We start from the raw sequence: 16,996 nt of genomic DNA on the forward strand, positions 1-16,996 counted from the left end.
GCGCTGAGAATAGTAATACCTTTCACGCGTCTGATTTTCTTACTGGCTAGTTCATGTTACATTTGAGCTGAACTGAAATTTTCACATGAAGACAGATTCAGGGATATGTGTACGTGTGTGTTTCATGTGAGTTACTTTGACATTCCCCCTGAGGCCTCCCCTTCATTTAATACATATTCAGGAAAGTACACAGCTCATAAGTGTGTGGTGATGACCTTCCACAAGGTGCCCACTCTGGAAACCGTCCCCAAGAGGAGATAGTGTCTGCAGTAGCTCCCCTCACCGCTGGTTTCACCCGCCACGGTGGTCAGCTGGGGTCCGGAAGCTGGTGATCTTCCTGACACCGCGTCAGAAGGTCGTGGTAGCCTTGATGCCGCGTCCCAGCTCCTGCGTCGTTTACCCCACATCACCTCGTTCGTCACCTCATTCATCGCGTGCGTGTTTTATCATCTCCCGTCATCACAAGGGTGAGTACGGGCCAGTAAGGCCACGTCCACATCACTTTTATTACAGTGTATTGTTAGAATTGTTTTATCTTAGTATTCTTGTTCTGTTACCGTGCCTAATTTGATAAATTTAGTTTTATCACGGATGTATATGTATAGGAAAAAGCATTCTATATATAGGGTTCTGTCCTCTCCGTGGTTTCAGTCATCCACAGGGGTCTTGTATTGTGTACCCCACGGATAAGGGAAGGCTACTGTGCTTTTATCTGTTTGCTACATGGGAGCTACTGTGGCTTAATATTTACTAAGTTGAGCTCTGGAGTCAGCACTGTCTAGGGTGCTTTTTCTTATCCTGCCACTCAGTTTTGTAAACCCTGTGTCTTCCTTTATTCAGAGGTTTGTTGTGGGGCACCTGGGGAACTCAGTCGGTTAAGCATCCGACTTGGCTCAGGTCATGATCTCCTGGTTTGTGGGCTGGAGCCCCACATCGGGCTCTGTGCTGGCAGCTCAGAGCCTGGAGCCTGCTTCGGCTTCTGTGTCTCCCTCTCTCTCTGCCCACCCCCCCTCCGCCCCCCAACCAGCACATTAATCTGATCTCGGGCTGGTTTGATGGAAATACAGTATCTAGGGTGAGGGAAGAGAGAGACATGCTGCTCTCTTCTGTGCAGATCCGACCATCCCTGGGTAATGCTTTTTGTTTGAGGCAGCATCCTTTAGGGTTAAAGACAAATCGAGTCTTTCAGAAGAGAGCCACTTGTCCAGGTGTGGGACATCGTTAGCATAATGGCCACTGTCAGTGTGTGCTTTGTGGGCACTCCACCAGCACATTGGAACACGTTGTTTGTAACCCTCACAAGAACCCTATGGAGAAGTCATCTCCATTTTATAGGTGACAATACTGAGGCTCAGAAAGGTTAAATAATTTGTCCCTATTGTATACTTAACAGAGCTGGGATATAAAACGTAGATCTTTAGCAAGTGTGAGGGAATTAGCTACGGATGTTTAGCCTAGAGCGTAGAGAACTCTGGGCAAACATGATGGGTATTTTGTGGCTTTTTTGAGGTCTTATCTGTGAAATGTGTTTTCTTTAATGCCGAGAGCTGGAAATAGACCCTGTGGATAGAAATTTGAGAGATGGAGACGCCTGCGTGGCTCAGTCAGTTAAGCTTCCTGCTCGATCTCAGCTCAGGTCATGATCTCATGATTTGTGAGATCGAGCCCCGTGTCAGGCTCTGCACTGACAGCACGGAGCCTGCTTGAGATTCTCTCTCTTTTCCTTTCTCTGCCGCCCCCTGGTTGCACACACTTGCTCTCTCTCTCTCTCTCTCTCAAAATAAATAAATAAAACAAAAAAAGAAGTGCAAGAGATCGACTCAGTAAAGAACTAAAAACCACAGCCACGCGGAGGTGGAATCGCGTGCCTGGGACAGGGAGTTCCCATCACCTGCACCTGCTCAGGCGTAAGGTAGCAGTTGCTAGGGGGGATATGCTTTGAGTCCCCTTTCTTAATCGTTGGTGAATCTGCTACAGGTGTTTTCTTTGCGGTGACCACGAGACTTAGTGAAATAGTTTCTAGTTCACATTAGTTTAAGCTGTAACCTCCACCGCTTCTCCTCCTCTCACACTTCAGGTTTACTGCTGCTGCTGTTTACATCTTTATTATGTTGTGTATCCAGAGACACGTTGTTGTGGGCCATGGGGAAATGTACAGGGGGTCTGAGCTTTGGTTGCGAGATTCAGTCACTGATCGTTACTATCCTTTCTGGCTCATAGATTGTATGGTTTCGTTTCACAGACAAAGGCCAGAAGGGACATTGAAATAGTTACATCACTCCACCTTTCCCTCCAAAGAAAAGAGAAAAATAGGATTTCTGTGTATAAACCTATTCTTGCAGTCGATGTGTGAGACTAATAACCTTTTGTATAATTAATTTTAGGTGGAAGGGACTTAATTTTTCAGAGCTTTGGGCTTGGTAACTGACTCCAGTACTGTTGTTGTATTAGAACTGTTAAATACTTGTGCGTTTTTTAATATGACACTATTATCAGATTATGTTGTCATATTAGAACTGTCAATACTTGTGAATTTTTTTTAAAGTTTATTTTTTGAGAGAGTGTGTGAGGTGAGCAAGAGCGGGGGAAGGGCAGAGAAAGAATCCCAGATGGGGTCTGCACTGATAGCATGGGGCTCGATCCCACAGTCCGTGAGATCATGACCTGAGCTGAAGACAAGAATCGGATCCCTAACCGACTGAGCCACCCAGGCGCCCCTTGATGAATTTAATAAGAACATAATCTAGAAGCCACTTCTATTTTTAATTGCTTGGGAAAATATGTGTTGTGTATTGTGTTAGTGTCTTATTACCGCTGAAACAAATTACCACAAATTCAGTGGCTTAAAACAACACCTGTTTTATAGTGCTGGGGGTCAAGAGTTCAAATGAGTCCCTTCCCAGAATTTCAAGGTACAATTCCATTGTGTTCTAGCTTTCAGTATTCCAGCTCTAAAGATGTCTGGAGTCTTTCTTATTCCTGATCCTGTGTTGTGACCCGTTTCTCTTCCTACAAGTTTGAGAATTTTCTCTGTCTTCAGCATTTGAGAATTTCTGTTTATCTCCTTTCTGTTTATTTTTTGAATGATTATGTTCAATATTTGATAGTCATCCTAGTCTCAAGCTGCATCCTTCATTTCTGGGAAATTTCCTTATATTATTTCATGATAACTTCCACCCTTTTTTCCTCTGATTTCACTCTATGATAATGTTAATACTGAGTTACTGGAACTTCTGGGGCACCTGGGTGGCTCAGTCAGTTGAGCATCCGACTTTGGCTGAGGTCACGATCTCACAGTTTGTGGGTTCGGGCCTCATGTCAGGCTCTGTGCTGACAGCTCAGAGGCTGGAGCCTGCTTCCGGTTCTGTATCTTCCTCTCTCTGCCCCTCCCCTGCTTGTGCTGTCTCTCTCTCAAAAATAAACGTTAAAAAGAAAAAGATATCGGATCTTCTGAATTGAACTTCTAATTCTCTTATCTTTTCCATCTCTGTCTTTTAGGAGATATTCTCAACTCCATTTTCTAGCCAATGAAATATTTAAAAATATTTTTTTCATGTTTGTTTGGGGGGGTGGGCAGAGAGAGGAGACATAGAATCCGAAGTAGACTCCAGGTTCTGAGCTGTGAGTACAGAGCCAGGCCAGGCTTGAAGTCATCAACTGCGAAATCATGACCTGAGCCAAAGTCGGATGCCCAACTGACTGAGCCACCCAGGCGCCCCGGAAGATTTTTTTTTTTTTTTAATTTGTTTTTACATTTTCCATTTCTAAGAGTTTTTATTCCCTAAATTGTCTTTCTTTCTTGTCCCTCGTTTTGCTTAATGGACACATTAGCTTCTGTCTCTGAGGATATTAAGTGTAAGTTGAAGCAATATTGAAAGTTGAAGGATATTAAGTGTAAGCCTGGGTGGCTCGGTCGGTTAAGCGTCTGACTTCGGCTCAGGTCACGATCTCGCCGTCTGTGAGTTCGAGACCCACCTCGGTCTCTGTGCCGACAGCTTGGAGCCTGGAGCCTGCTTCGGATTCAGTGTCTCCCTCTCTCGCTGCCCCTCCCCTGCTCATGCTCTGTCACCCTCTGTCTCTCAATAATAAATAAATGTTGAAAAAAAAAAAAAAGTTTAGGTGTGGGGGTGTGGGTGTTCCCGTGTTGGAAGCATTCTCAAATATCTGGTGATCGTCAAGTATTCATTCCTGTTGGAGGGTAAGGGACCAAACAGTTACTGTAGCCTTGAGTAGCAGCCTTAATTGTAGGGTGATGAAGCAGAGGTTTCATAGGGGAACCCTCAAACCATCAGTACCTTTCGAATTAGTAATTGTAGGTTGTTTTTTTTTTAATTTTTTTTAACATTTATTTATTTTTGAGACAGAGAGAGAGCATGAACAGGGGAGGGCCAGAGAAAGAGGGAGACAAAGAATCTGAAACAGGCTCCAGGCTCTGAGCTGTCAGCACAGAGCCCGACGCGGGGCTCGAACCCACGGGCCGCGAGATCGTGATCTGAGCCAAAGTCGGACGCTTAACCGACTGAGCCACCCAGGCGCCCCAGTAATTGTAGGTTTTATCTTTGGGGCCAGTTTTTCCCGCAGATACTCCTGGCTGCTTCCTGGGTTGTAGGAACTTAGTTGTCAGCATTCAGGAAGTAGGCTGGAGAAGGGAGGGTGGGGGGAAGTTGTTTACCGTTGATGAGGGTTGATGAGGGCAACTCTCGGTTTTTAGTCCTGCATTTCGCTCCCAGCCTGGTGCTCCCCCATCTGGAGCATGTGTGATTCGGGTTCTCCAGTAAACGTCAGCCCTCTGCTGAAGTAGGGGCCGGGTAGCTGCCTGCCTGCTTGGGGTTGTCGAACACAGTGGGAGGGAGGGGTGCCTCCTTCTTAGTACCCCTAAGAAGCATTACTTTTTCCATCTAGACTCCAGCTTCTTATGAACCTGGAGCCTCAGGAACCCGGTTCCTGAACCTTCCCAGCGTTCTCTGAATTGCCTCCCTTGTTTGTTTGCATGGAGGTTTTTCATCGAGGATCAGAGCTAATGGTGTGTGTTTAATCCATCATGGTTAGCTGGAAGTTTGTAAATACATTCTCTATCCTTTTAATTATACTGGCATTGTTTTTTTTTTTTTTTGAATACCTGGAAGTCATTTGGCTTCTGAGTTTACTTCTTCCTCTAGTCAGGAGTCGGCAAACTTTCCCGATAAAAGGGCCAGATAGGGGGCGCCCCGGTGGCTCAGTCGGTTAAGCGTCTGACTTTGGCTCAGGTTATGATCTCGCGGTTTGTGGGCTCTGCTGACAGCTCAGAGTCTGGAGCCTGCTTCGGATTCTGTGTCTCCTTCTCTGTCTGCCCCTCCCCTGCTCACATTTTGTCTATTTCTGTCACTAAACATCAAAAAAAAAAAAAAAAAAAAAAAAAGAGGGGCGCCTGGGTGGCGCAGTCGGTTAAGCGTCCGACTTCAGCCAGGTCACGATCTCGCGGTCCGTGAGTTCGAGCCCCGCGTCGGGCTCTGGGCTGATGGCTCAGAGCCTGGAGCCTGTTTCCGATTCTGTGTCTCCCTCTCTCTCTGCCCCTCCCCCGTTCATGCTGTGTCTCTCTCTGTCCCAAAAATAAATAAACGTTGAAAAAAAAAATGTTTAAAATAAAAAAAAAAAAAAAAAGGGCTAGATAGTATTTTAGTCTCTAATGGCTACATATGGTCTGTGTTCATTTATATTCTTTGTTTTTGTTTTTCCATTTTTGCTTTTTTGTTGTTGCTTTACAGCCCTTGAAAAACGTAAAAGCCAGGGGCACCTGGCCGGCTCATTCGGTAGAGATGTGACTCTTGATCTCAGGGTCATGAGTTGAAGCCCCACGTTGGGCATAGCGCTTACTTTAAACAAGAAAACTTTACAAAAGCCGTTCTTAGCTCCCAGGTCTTATAAAGACAGCAGTGGGCATGATCGATCCAGATCCTGCTTTAGTCTGTCTCCTTTAGGTAAAACTGATTTGTAACCTTCTATCAGTCTTCAGTTTTATAGAAAATGAACTTTTTAAAATTGTTGTTGCTGGACAGATGCCAACAGGTGATCCCTTTCAGTCCAGTCAGTTAAGAATGACTAGCTTTGCGGGGCGCCTGTGTGGCTCAGTCATTTAGGCATCCAACTTCGGCTCAGGTCATGATCGCCTGGTTTGTGAGTTCGAGCTCCGCATCGGGCTCTGTGCTGACGGCTTGGAGCCTGGAGCCTGCTTCGGATTCTGTGTCTCCCCCTCTCTGTGCCCCTCCCATGCTCTGGGAGCTCTGTCTCGCTCTGTCTCTCAATAATAAATAAACGTAAAAAAAAAAAAAAAAAGAATGACTAGCTTTGCAGTCACACTTCCCTTTGGTGATGGTAGTCGTCTGCTTGTTGCTGTGTCTGTATGCGGTTGTACCTGAAAAATAGCCCTGCCGTTTCTTTCTAAGCGTACTTCACGTTTGTTTTTTGGTTGCCGTAGAAAACAGAGTATAACTTGGTAATAATTAACTGTGTGACTGCAGGAACCTAAGGTGATGCCAGTCTGTATTCCTTTCCGGCAGCACTGAACTAGAACTTCCCTTTAGGAATGTGGTCCTGGTGAGAGATTTTTGAGTTTCATCAAGGCTTTTTCTGTGTAGTTAATGGCGGTTACAACTTCCCTATTAAGCGTATTTAATGCCTGTGGAACCGTAAGTAATTGAGAAGAAAATTATTCTCATATGACTTGGAAAACCGAACAAAACACATCCTGCGTTGAGAGCACGAGCACCGTGTGGGCTGTCTGTACCGAGGGCGGGATTTGCACATCCTCCTGGGTTGTGTCTCTTCCTCCGGGGAGGATAATGGATCTGTTAACCTTGTCCCAAAGGCTGAAAGATGAGTTGTCTTGACTTTTTACAAATGTTTGTTAAAAAAGAAAAAAGTGTATATGTATTTGATATGAAAGTACGTTATGCATATTGAAGAAAATTTGGGAATATAAAAAATGACTAAAGAAAACTCTGTAAGCTGATCTTTCAGAAAGAGGACGTTTCGATGCGTTTCCTTTTCTTTGTCTTGTCGTGCTTGTTTTTGGTTCAGACACATTTGGTCCCCAGCTTGGATGATGCCGATTAATGTGAAGATCCCATAGTAGAATTTAATGAAAGATGATAGAACAGTTCTTGAACAAGTGTGCACATGATTCTGTGGAAATGCCAGTACAGTTGATAAGAACGAATGTACGGTTTTGCTAATTGTTACAGAAATTGACCTGTGAAGTTAATTTTTTCTTTAGTCGGGCATGGGTTAGGTGGTACCCATGAACCAAGCGTGGTGCTGAGTGCTCGGGTTCATGGTGGTGAACAGATTAATTTGACGCTGGGCCAGAGCTAACACTGAAAATGTATTCTTCTTTATTTTTGTGTGTGTGAGATTTTATTTATTTATTTTTTTACATTTTATTTATTTTTGAGAGAGAGAGAGAGAGTGCAAGCAGGGAAGGGGCAGAGAGAGAGAGAGAGAATCCGAAGCAGACTCCAGGCTCCGAGGTGTCCGCACAGAGCCCGACATGGGTCTCGAACCCATGAACCGTGAGATCATGACCCGAGCCGAAGTCAGATGCTTAACCGACTGAGCCCCCCAGGAACCCCTGTGAGATTTTATTTTTAAGTAATCTCTGCACCTAGCCTGGGGCTCAAGCTCACAGACCAGACGTCACAAGTACCATGCTGCTCCAGCTGAGCCAGGCAGTAAAAAGGGCAGATATTAAAACGACATTCAGAAATCCGGAAACTCACCCTGCCTGTGGATGAGTCACTTTTTAGGGCGGGAGGTTAGGCTGACAACTTGCTAATTAATTGTCACAGTTTCGTTGTTTGCCTACCCTCTCCCTTCTTCCCCTGCTCCTAGTTTGCAGGGCTAGGTCTTTGAAATAAAGGAGTAAATTCATTACCTGGTAAGAAATGGACCCTCCCTCCGCTGAAATAACTGTAGTAGTCATAGGCTAGAAAAATTGTGTTGATATCTACTAGACTGTTGGTGTCAAATCCTCTCCCTGCAGCAAGTAGGAATGTGTGTGTGTGTGTGTGTGTGTAGGTTTGAAAATTGCTATATTACATGACTAATCGGGAAAGTGTTTGGTCTTCTAGTGGATAAAGTTTCCATCTGATTTTATCTTTATTTACATTTATTTAGGTCAAAGCAACCACTTCCATACAATTCAGGCTTTTTTTTTTTCCTTAAAGGAGAAAGCGACAAACCCCAGCAATCCTGACTGAACAAAGCAAGGACTTGTACCTCCTGTGTTCCACCCCTGCTGTTTCTTAGGCTCACTTCACCTTGAGTCACCAGCACGTAATTTCTTTTTATAAGGCTCAAAATGGTATCCTTAGAGTAGTTCTTTTTGGCTTTAAAAAACAAAACATGGGGTGCCTGGGTGGCTCAGTCGGTTGAGCGTCCGACTTCGGCTCAGGTCACGATCTCGAAGTCCGTGAGTTCGAGCCCCTTGTCGGCCTCTGTGCTGACAGCTCAGAGCCTGGAGCCTGCTTCGGATTCTGTGTCTCCTTCTCTCTCTGCCCCTTCCCCCACTAGTGCTATCTCTCTCTCTCTCTCTCTTTCTCTCAAAAATAATCATTTTAAAAAAATATTAAAAAAAACAAAAACACCTTCTTTTTTTAGGTTTATTTTTATTTATTTTGAGAGCGAGTGAGAGAGAGAGCACATACGCAAGTGGCGGAGGAGCAGAGAGCGAGAGAGAGAGAGAATATGAGAGAATTCCAAGCAGGCTCCGCACCGTCAGCACAGAGCCTGACCAGGGCTTGAACCAATGAATCGTGAGATCATGACTTGAGCCAAAACCAAGAGTCGGATGCCTAACCGACTGAGACCCCCGGGCACCCTGAAATAGCATTCTAAGAGATTTTGAAGTGGGAATTGCCTCTTACTTGGTAAATAAATAACTCTGATAATCCTGTCCAAAAAGCTTTAGAGGAAGTTCCTCCTTGGTGCTAATTGTCTAGTGATACTGTTTGCTCAGTAGCAAAGACAGATGGCAGGTCCACAGGTTGCTTGAGTTGTTTCGATTTGTATTAAATAAATAAGATCAGTGTCCCAGTGTCTTTTCTTAATATTTTTTTCCAAATACCGCATGAGTTTGTTCTTGCTGGAAAAAAAAGTGCAGGTACATAGAAATATATAAAAGTTCTCTGGGGCTCTTGGGTGGCTCAGTTGATTAAGTGTCTGACTTTGGCTCAGGTCAGGATCTCACGGTTCACGGTTCGTGAGTTCGAGCCCTGTGTTGGGCTCTGTGCTGACAGCTCAGAGCCTGGAGCCTGCTTGGGATTCTGTGTCCCCCTCTCTCTGCCCCTCCCCAGCTCATGTTTTTTCTCTCTCTCGCTCGCTCTCAAAAATAAATAAACGTTAAAAAAAATTAAAAAAAGGAAACTCCTCTTAACAGTTCAGCTTACTCTTCCGCACATTTTCCTTTGAAAGATTACAATGACAAGTAAGGCTTAAATTCCCTGTGAGACTCCTTTGGTTTCCTTTGGTGTGATGTGACTCCTGGATTTTTTTAATTTGCATTTACATTCATGTAAACGTACCTGTAGAAATGTATGTGGGTGTGTTTCCATGCTGTATTGTGTCGACTCTAAGATCCTTTTTTTTCCTGTTTTTTAAAAGTTTATTTTTGAGAGAGCGCGCGAGTACGTGCACGTGGGAGGAGCAGACAGAGAAAGAGAAGGAGACAGAATTCCAAGCGGGCTTTGCGCTATCAGCACAGAGCCCAATGGGCTCGAACTCAACTCTGAAATCGTGACCTCAGCCAAAATCCGGAGTCGTGTACGCTCAACAGAGCTACCCAGGCGCCCCGTTTTTAAAAGCTTTAAGACTCCCTAATATCTTACATGCTATTAAGAAAGAAAACCTGCTTATTTGTAACTTGAAAATGTCAGCTGGTAAAACCAAATCTGATTTTAGAGATGTTCAAGTGTGTGGTTGGGGGAGTGCTTAGGATTGATGAAGCGTGTTGTGTGCTCTGACTGTGTATCATCTTCTGCCGCTTGCGTTTTTCACTTACTACTTCCTATAAGTCACACATGCCACAGTCCAAATATGTTACATTATTTAGCCGTTTCTTTCTCGAAGAACTTTTAGATTGTTTAGGATGGCAAGCACACAGCGGCAGCGAATATCCCTGCACGTGCCTCTGTCCGTATTCGGGACAGTATGAAGGGGAGAGAACGAGAATTGGAAGGACTGGATGGCAGGGTGTGCACCTTTATGATTTTGGAATCTATCGCTAACTTGTCTTCCAAGAAAACTTCTAACATAACCGTTACCTTCCAAGGTAACAGTGTATACTTAACAGCATCGTCCGGGAGCGTGGGTGCCTCTTTGTCCCGGTCTTACCAGCTCTTGATGTTACCTAACTTTTTTTGACCATATCATGGCACAATTTTGGTTATGGTTTGGTATGGTTTTGATTGCCATTTTCGTGACTAGTTGATTGAATATGTTGGGATGCTTATTGGCCGCTTCTGTTTGTTTTTTTTTTTCTGCTGAGTTTCCTGTTAATAAGCTTTAACCCACATTCTTTTCTAATCAGTGATTTTATTTTGGTGACGACTATGTACTAGGATAAAATTTGTAGGCAATACATACTTTTTTTAATTTTTAAAAATTTTCTTTATTTAAAGAGAGAGGGAAAGAGGGAGAGTGCACAGGATGAGGGGGAGAAGCAGAGAATCCCAAAGAGGCTTCGCAGGGTGGAGCCCGAGGAAGGGCTGGAACCCGTGAACCATGAGATCATGACTTGAGCCGAAACCAAGAGTTAGACGCTTAACCGATTGAGCCACCTGGGCTCCCCGAGTGTCCAACCCTTGATTTCGGCTCAGGGGGTGATCCTGGGTTGTGGGATCAAGCCCCGCATTGGGCTCGACACTGAGTATGGAGCCTGCTTGGAATTCATTCACTCTCTCTCTCTTTCTCCCTCCCTCTCTCCCTCCCTCTCTCTCTCTCTCTCTCTCTCTCTCTCTGTCTCTCCCTCTCCTCCACCACCCCTGCCCCTCTCCCCTGCTCCCATGCTCTCTCTCTGAAATGAAGTTAAATAACTATAAAAATGATTGTTGCACAAGTTTTAATATGTGTAAAAGATGTCAGGTGGTATAGTTTGTATGTGTGCCTGTTAGCTTGACAGATTGGGTTCTTCTGTAGAAGTTTTAACATAGATATTGGTGCTTGGCTTCATTAAAAACAAACAACTCTGCATAAAGGGTTTCTGCCTTAGACTCTGTTAAAATTCAGTATATGAAATAAAACGCTCACTGTAAGATCCGTATCTATCGCAGGTAGTTTGTGACTACCTTAGAGAGCGAAACGTCGTCGGATACCAAAGGTACTTTTTTTTTGCCAATTCTGATTGTTTTTGTGTTCCTTTTTCTTGCAGAAAAAGATGGCAAAGCCTTTCATCCAACTTACGAAGAAAAACTGAAGCTTGTGGCACTGCATAAGCAGGTTCTTATGGGTCCATATAATCCAGACACTTGTCCTGAGGTTGGATTCTTTGATGTGTTGGGGAATGACAGGAGGTAACGATGTTTTGTTGTATAACGGATTTAGCGACAGTAATGTTGAGTCGAGTGGAGAGCCAGTTGGTTAAGATGTAAACAGCAGGCTCCTTAGCTTAGAGTCAGACTGAAACAGACATTGCTGCTCGCAGCTTCTGGAATCTTCACGTGTGTGTGTGTGTGTTTGGCGTGGAGATGTGTTTGCATAATAATGTGGAAGAAGTTTACTCCTCTGATTATGAACATAAGACAAGTGCAGCTAAAGTTGATCCTCCCCAAATAACACGAAAAGCAGCCACATAAAGTATACAGTAAGCTATGTCCTTGTGGGACGCGCACAGAGTTGTGGCAGAAAAAGAATGCACCATGGAGCACGTTCAGTTACGACTAAAATGCGGTGACAGGAGGAGAGGGACTCTTCGATACCCCTTTGCTAGCGTGGAAAGGACCCGCAGGGCGTTCAGGCCGCGGTTACGGCTGTGAGTTTGGGCCGCGCGTGGCCTAGCTCGTTCAGTCAACCCCACTTGCTCGTTGAAACTGAGGACTTGAGCCTTTGCCTTATGCTAGGGTCGCTCTCCGATTTAGTTCTGATTGAGAATTGCTCGCGCGTAGGCTTATGTGAAGGCACGTTCCCGCTCTGTGGCGAGGAGGTGACCTGTCCCGCTTTCCCTCCAGGAGAGAGTGGGCGGCCCTGGGAAATACCTCTAAAGAGGACGCCATGGTAGAGTTTGTCGAGCTCCTGAACAGGTGTTGCCATCTCTTCTCCACGTACGTCGCGTCCCACAAAATCGAGAAGGAGGAGCAAGAAAAGAAAAGGTGAGGTTCGAGGGCACGGCGCGTGTCCTCCCGGTGCGGCCCGGCCCGACGCTGCTGCGTGTGGGGTCTGTCCTCCATCGGGCGCCCACTCCTTAGGGCGGTCGTCCAGCTCTGCTGGTGGGAGCGGCCAATTGTCCTGGGAGTTTGGGGGCTGGGCTGCCACTCTCTCCTGGCTGTCCCTTCCGCAGACACCTCCTCCCCGTCGTGGTGGCGTTCCTCCTCCTGGTCATGCTGAGGTTTTGAGCGAGCTCCCCTGTAACCTGTGCCACCGTCCCCACCCTGCGCCCCTGGTCCGACTCACCCTTTGCTGCCTTTTCCCTCTAGCTTCTAGAACAGTGTGCTCCGTAGCACGGCTGTCACCCGTGCTACTCGGTCGGCCTTATGGAGACATTCGTATTGGCTCTGGCTCCCAGATGACCTGTTAGGTATTTGCATAGGTTGGAGGGGGAGTTGCTGAATACGCTGTTTAGGTTTATGGGGTTTTCTGTCGTGGTTGTGAGTCCAGCAGCATTGCGGTGAACGTGTTTATCTACAGGGTATACTTCCGATGACTTTGATTATCTAAAATTTCTGGGTAATGAAAGTGACACCATAAAACCAGTTTTTCCTCAGATTGTATTTACTTTGGAAACAGCTGGTTCTCTGGTGTTCTACCTTAACCTGAATTGGAAACAACAGAAGAGAAAACAGCCTGATAGGAAGAAGACAGAAACCGTGAAAAATAGGCACAAACACTAGACAAGGATAGCTGTCAGGGCCACTTAACGTGAAGGTGAACTTCTCCGTCACAGCACAAGGACGTAGACAGCCCTTATGTCTGTGGTTGTAACCACCGGCTCATCAAGGGACAGCCCTAGGTGCAGTCCGTTCCTGTGTAAGATGATAGGAAATCATTTCGGACGTTTTCAGAAGGCACTTATCCAAAAGAAGATTGTTTTTATCCAAAGGACAAGTTTTGATTTTTTAAAAAACGTTCGTTCATTTGCGTATTTATTTATTTGTTTACTTATTTAGATATTTATTTTTAAATGTTTGTTTATTTTTGAGAGAGCACGCGCAAGCCAGGGAGGGACAGAGAGAAAGGGGGACAGAGGATCCCAAGTGGGTTCTGTGCTGACAGCAGCAAGCCCGATGTGGGGCGCCAGCTCACAAACTGTGAGATCATGACCTGAGCTGAAGTCAGATGCTCAACCGACTGAGCCACTCAGGCGCCCCACGTGTTTGTTTATTCTTAAGAGAGCATGTGCAAGCGGGGGAGGGGCAGAGAGAGAGGGAGACACAGAATCCGAAGCAGGCTCCAGGCTCCGGGCTGTTGGCACAGAGCCCAAGGTGGGGCTCGAACTCTTGAACTTCAAGATCATGACCTGAGCTGAAGTTGGAAGTTTAACCAACTGAGCCACCTAGGCGCCCTGTATTTTTCTTTTTAAAACTGTAGTTCTGTCATGAGATCAAGTTCATCTAGCACTCCTTAAAAGCATTTAAGACTAGAGTTCCTCAGTCCAGAAGTCTCGCTCTGGCCTTGGAACATGTTACCCCCTGCCAGCTGTGACAGGTTACAAGTAAGTCATGTTATCGCTATATTTTGAGCCTTGGCTGTGGCTCAGATGTGTTGTTAATCAATTATAGGAGTTTTGGGAGAAAAGCGGGGTGACCCAAGCAGTTGTCATGGTAAGACCAAGAAGTGTGGTGTCTTCTCAGATCCTCAGAGGTCTTCTGTGTCCCGTCCTCAGCCACCGTGCCGTCCACACCATGCGTAGCCAGAGAGGCACCAGGGGAGGGCGAGAGCTGGATGGGGCGGTGCCTGCATTTCCTGCTGTTCTTTTTCTCTTTTATGTTCAAAGCCTTGTAACTTATTTTTTAAAATAAATTTTTTTAAATGTTAATTTTTGAGAGAGAGAGAGACACATGCAGAGCGTGAAGGAGGGAGGGACAGAGAGAGGGAGGAGACACAGAATCCGAAGCAGACTCCGGGCTCCGAGCTGTCAGCACAGAGCCCATCGCGGGGCTCGAACTCACAAACCGTGAGATCGTGACCTGAGTTGAAGTCAGACACTTAACCAACTGAGCCACCCAGGCGCCCCTTATTTTAATTTTAAGTAGGCTCCACCGCAACGTGGGCCTTGAACTCACAACCCTGAGATTAAGAGTTTCATGCTCTACCGACTAAGCCAGTGGGCGTCTGAAAGCTTTGATATTTTTTAAACTCAGAAGTAACCTACAGATCTGTGCCCTATAAATGTTTTTCATTAGCAACACGTAAAGCACAGGCCAGAGCCCTGTCCCCGCTTTGCTGTCAGTGCCGTCTTCTCTCTGCAGATGGTAACGGACCCAGGAAGGCGTCCTTTGTATTTGCCTGCTCTTCGCATTACACGAGCAGAGTAAACATCAGTACGTTCGGCCACGACTCGTAGTTTTGTGGCTCCGTGGCACTGGAGGGGCAATGTTCACTTCTGTACTGGTGTCGAGAGCACCGTGCCGGGCTGGGAGGGCGCCGGGCTGGGAAACCTTCGGGTGTGGGCGTATGGTAGTGATTGCAGTGGTGTCTTCCCGACGGGCACCTCTCTGTGCTGCCCGGTGGCCGATGTCCCTGCTGTGGTCCTGCGTGCGGTGACGTGGGCTCCGGAGGGGAGATGGCTCCTGGCGGAGCGTGCACGTTTCGCAGTGTGAGAAGACCACCGCGTCCTCTCGGGGCTGAGTCCGTGGTCACTGGGAAAGACGGCCTCGGTTATTTTGAAGCGGGAGCCCTCGTGCGGCGCTCACGCTGTCTGTCCTCCCTGTCCTCCCCTGTAGGAAGGAGGAGGAGGAGCGAAGGCGGCGGGAAGAAGAGGAGCGAGAGCGAGTGCAGAAGGAGGAGGAGAAGCGCAGGAGAGAGGAGGAGGAGCGGCTTCGGCGGGAGGAGGAGGAGCGGCGGCGGCTGGAGGAGGAGCGGTTGCGGCTGGAACAGCAGAAGTGAGCCACCTGTGCCCGCCGTCCGCTCGCTCTGTCTCCGGGTCCCCATGGCCTTGTCTTGCTTCCCTGCTTGTGCGTCCGCTTTGCCCTCTCTGGGTGTTCGTGCATCCGCCAGACCGGCCAGAGTCCGAGAGGCCCAGAGACACGGGCCCGGGACAGAGAATCCGGGCGGTGCGGCCCGTGGCAGGTGCCGTTCTGAGTACGGGGTTTGGGACCCGAAACCGTTTCCTGTTCGGGGCGGTGAGCGCAGCCGTCTCCCAGGGGACCGGCTCTTGCAGAGGGAGCTCTGGGTACAGGCAGGAAGGGCTTAACACTGCAGACGTCGGGGAAGGTCTGCAGAGAACATGAGGGTCCGCTGATGTCTCGTTATTTCTCGGTAGTTCCTCGGAAAGGCATCGGGCTAGTCCCCGACCCACCCCGGGCCTCGTTCCACTTTGGAAAGAGACTAGGAGTACACCCCTCTGGGGGCGGCCAGGCCCAGTGTCATTGTGACATTCTGCTTTATCTGTCATTGGCCTGTTGAGGTCTTTGTGGAGTTGGTCACATAACTGAGTTAAGCACGTGGAGCCTGTCTGGAAGAACACGACAGACATTTATAGTAACAGGTGGTCCCGGAGACTGTTTTCCGTGTTCTTCTTTAAGGCGGCCTTAAAATTTTTTTTTTAATGTTTGTTTATTTTTGAGAGAAAGAGTGCGAGCGGGGGAGGGGCAGAGAGAGAGGGAGACACAGAATCCGAAGTGGCGCTGACAGCTCAGAGCCTGACACAGGGCCCGAACCCACGAACCGTGAGATCACGGCCTGAGCCGAAATCGGCCACTTAACCGACTGAGCCATGCAGGCGCCCTGAGGCGGGCTTTAAATTAGATGCAAGAGACCCTCAGGTTTTCACTGGCTTTCTTTCCACGTCCCAGGGCCCCTCGCGTCCTCTTCTAGTCACTCTTCTGCCCCTCACTGCTGCTCCTCTATTCAGGTCGAGAAGCCGCCGCCCACGGTTCAGTGTCTCCCCTCTGGCCTAGAGGCCAGTCCCCCTCTGACAGCGGCCGGGTCTGAGAGGCCTGCCGGGACTTGAACCCTGGCCCCGGCAGCTCCGGCAGCGTGATCTCGGGCACGTCCCCGGACGCCGCGCCCCGCCTCTCGGCCTCGCCCCGGCCGGGATGCTAAGTGCCGGGCGGCCTCGCGCAGGAACGCTCAGGCCGAGGGGCGCGCACCGGGGGCCGCGGGGTCCGTCCTCGCGGCGGCGGCGGCGCCAGGTCCGGTGGCGCGTAGTACCCTCCGCATCTATGCCGGCTCTTCCTCGGAGAGCCTCCCGACGGACTCGAGGCCGAGCGTGTTTCCCGAGACCTATCCCCTGGGCCCGGGCCCCGGGCCGACGGGTCCGCGTCGGCCGCCCGGAGCCTTCGAGGGGCGACGGCCGGTCGGGACGGAGAGCGGGGACGCGCGGCCCAGCGCGGCGGCCGTGGTGCGACTGGCAGGCGTTCTGTGCGTTTTGCAGGCAGCAGATCATGGCGGCGCTGAACTCGCAGACGGCCGCGCAGTTCCGGCAGTACGCGGCACAGCAGTACCCGGGCAGCTCGGAGCAGCAGCAGCTCCTGGTGCGCCAGCTGCAGGAGCAGCACTACCAGCAGTACATGCAGCAGCTGTACCAGGCGCAGCTGGCCCAGCAGCAGGTGCGCCCACCGCCCGGGGCCAGGGGTGGGGTGGGGGGGTG

At 48.2% G+C, this 16,996-nt stretch overlaps 1 protein-coding gene and 1 long non-coding RNA gene across 3 annotated transcripts in view; one reads left to right on the forward strand and one right to left on the reverse strand.

Annotated features, from left to right (window-relative positions):
• The window catches only part of ACBD3 (acyl-CoA binding domain containing 3), a 32,944-nt gene that overhangs the window by 5,263 nt on the left and 10,685 nt on the right, over nucleotides 1-16,996 (forward strand). The window contains exons 1-5 of one of the 2 annotated variants that reach the window (XM_045453262.1): nucleotides 6-467; nucleotides 11,402-11,543; nucleotides 12,198-12,338; nucleotides 15,129-15,287; nucleotides 16,781-16,955. In XM_045453262.1, the coding sequence (XP_045309218.1) occupies nucleotides 371-467; nucleotides 11,402-11,543; nucleotides 12,198-12,338; nucleotides 15,129-15,287; nucleotides 16,781-16,955 (714 nt within the window). In that variant the 5' untranslated portion in view covers nucleotides 6-370. Of the gene's footprint in view, nucleotides 1-5; nucleotides 468-11,401; nucleotides 11,544-12,197; nucleotides 12,339-15,128; nucleotides 15,288-16,780; nucleotides 16,956-16,996 lie in introns of those variants that run through there. The other variant, XM_045453261.1, reaches the window with a different exon arrangement.
• Nucleotides 13,821-16,996, reverse strand: part of LOC123585277 — a 28,952-nt gene continuing 25,776 nt past the window's right edge. The window contains exon 3 of the long non-coding RNA XR_006706032.1: nucleotides 13,821-13,831. This is a non-coding gene — a long non-coding RNA (uncharacterized LOC123585277). The remainder of the gene's footprint in view (nucleotides 13,832-16,996) is intronic.

The sequence above is a fragment of the Leopardus geoffroyi genome, chromosome C3 (assembly GCF_018350155.1).
Source record: "Leopardus geoffroyi isolate Oge1 chromosome C3, O.geoffroyi_Oge1_pat1.0, whole genome shotgun sequence".
NCBI classification, from domain to species: domain Eukaryota; kingdom Metazoa; phylum Chordata; class Mammalia; order Carnivora; family Felidae; genus Leopardus; species Leopardus geoffroyi.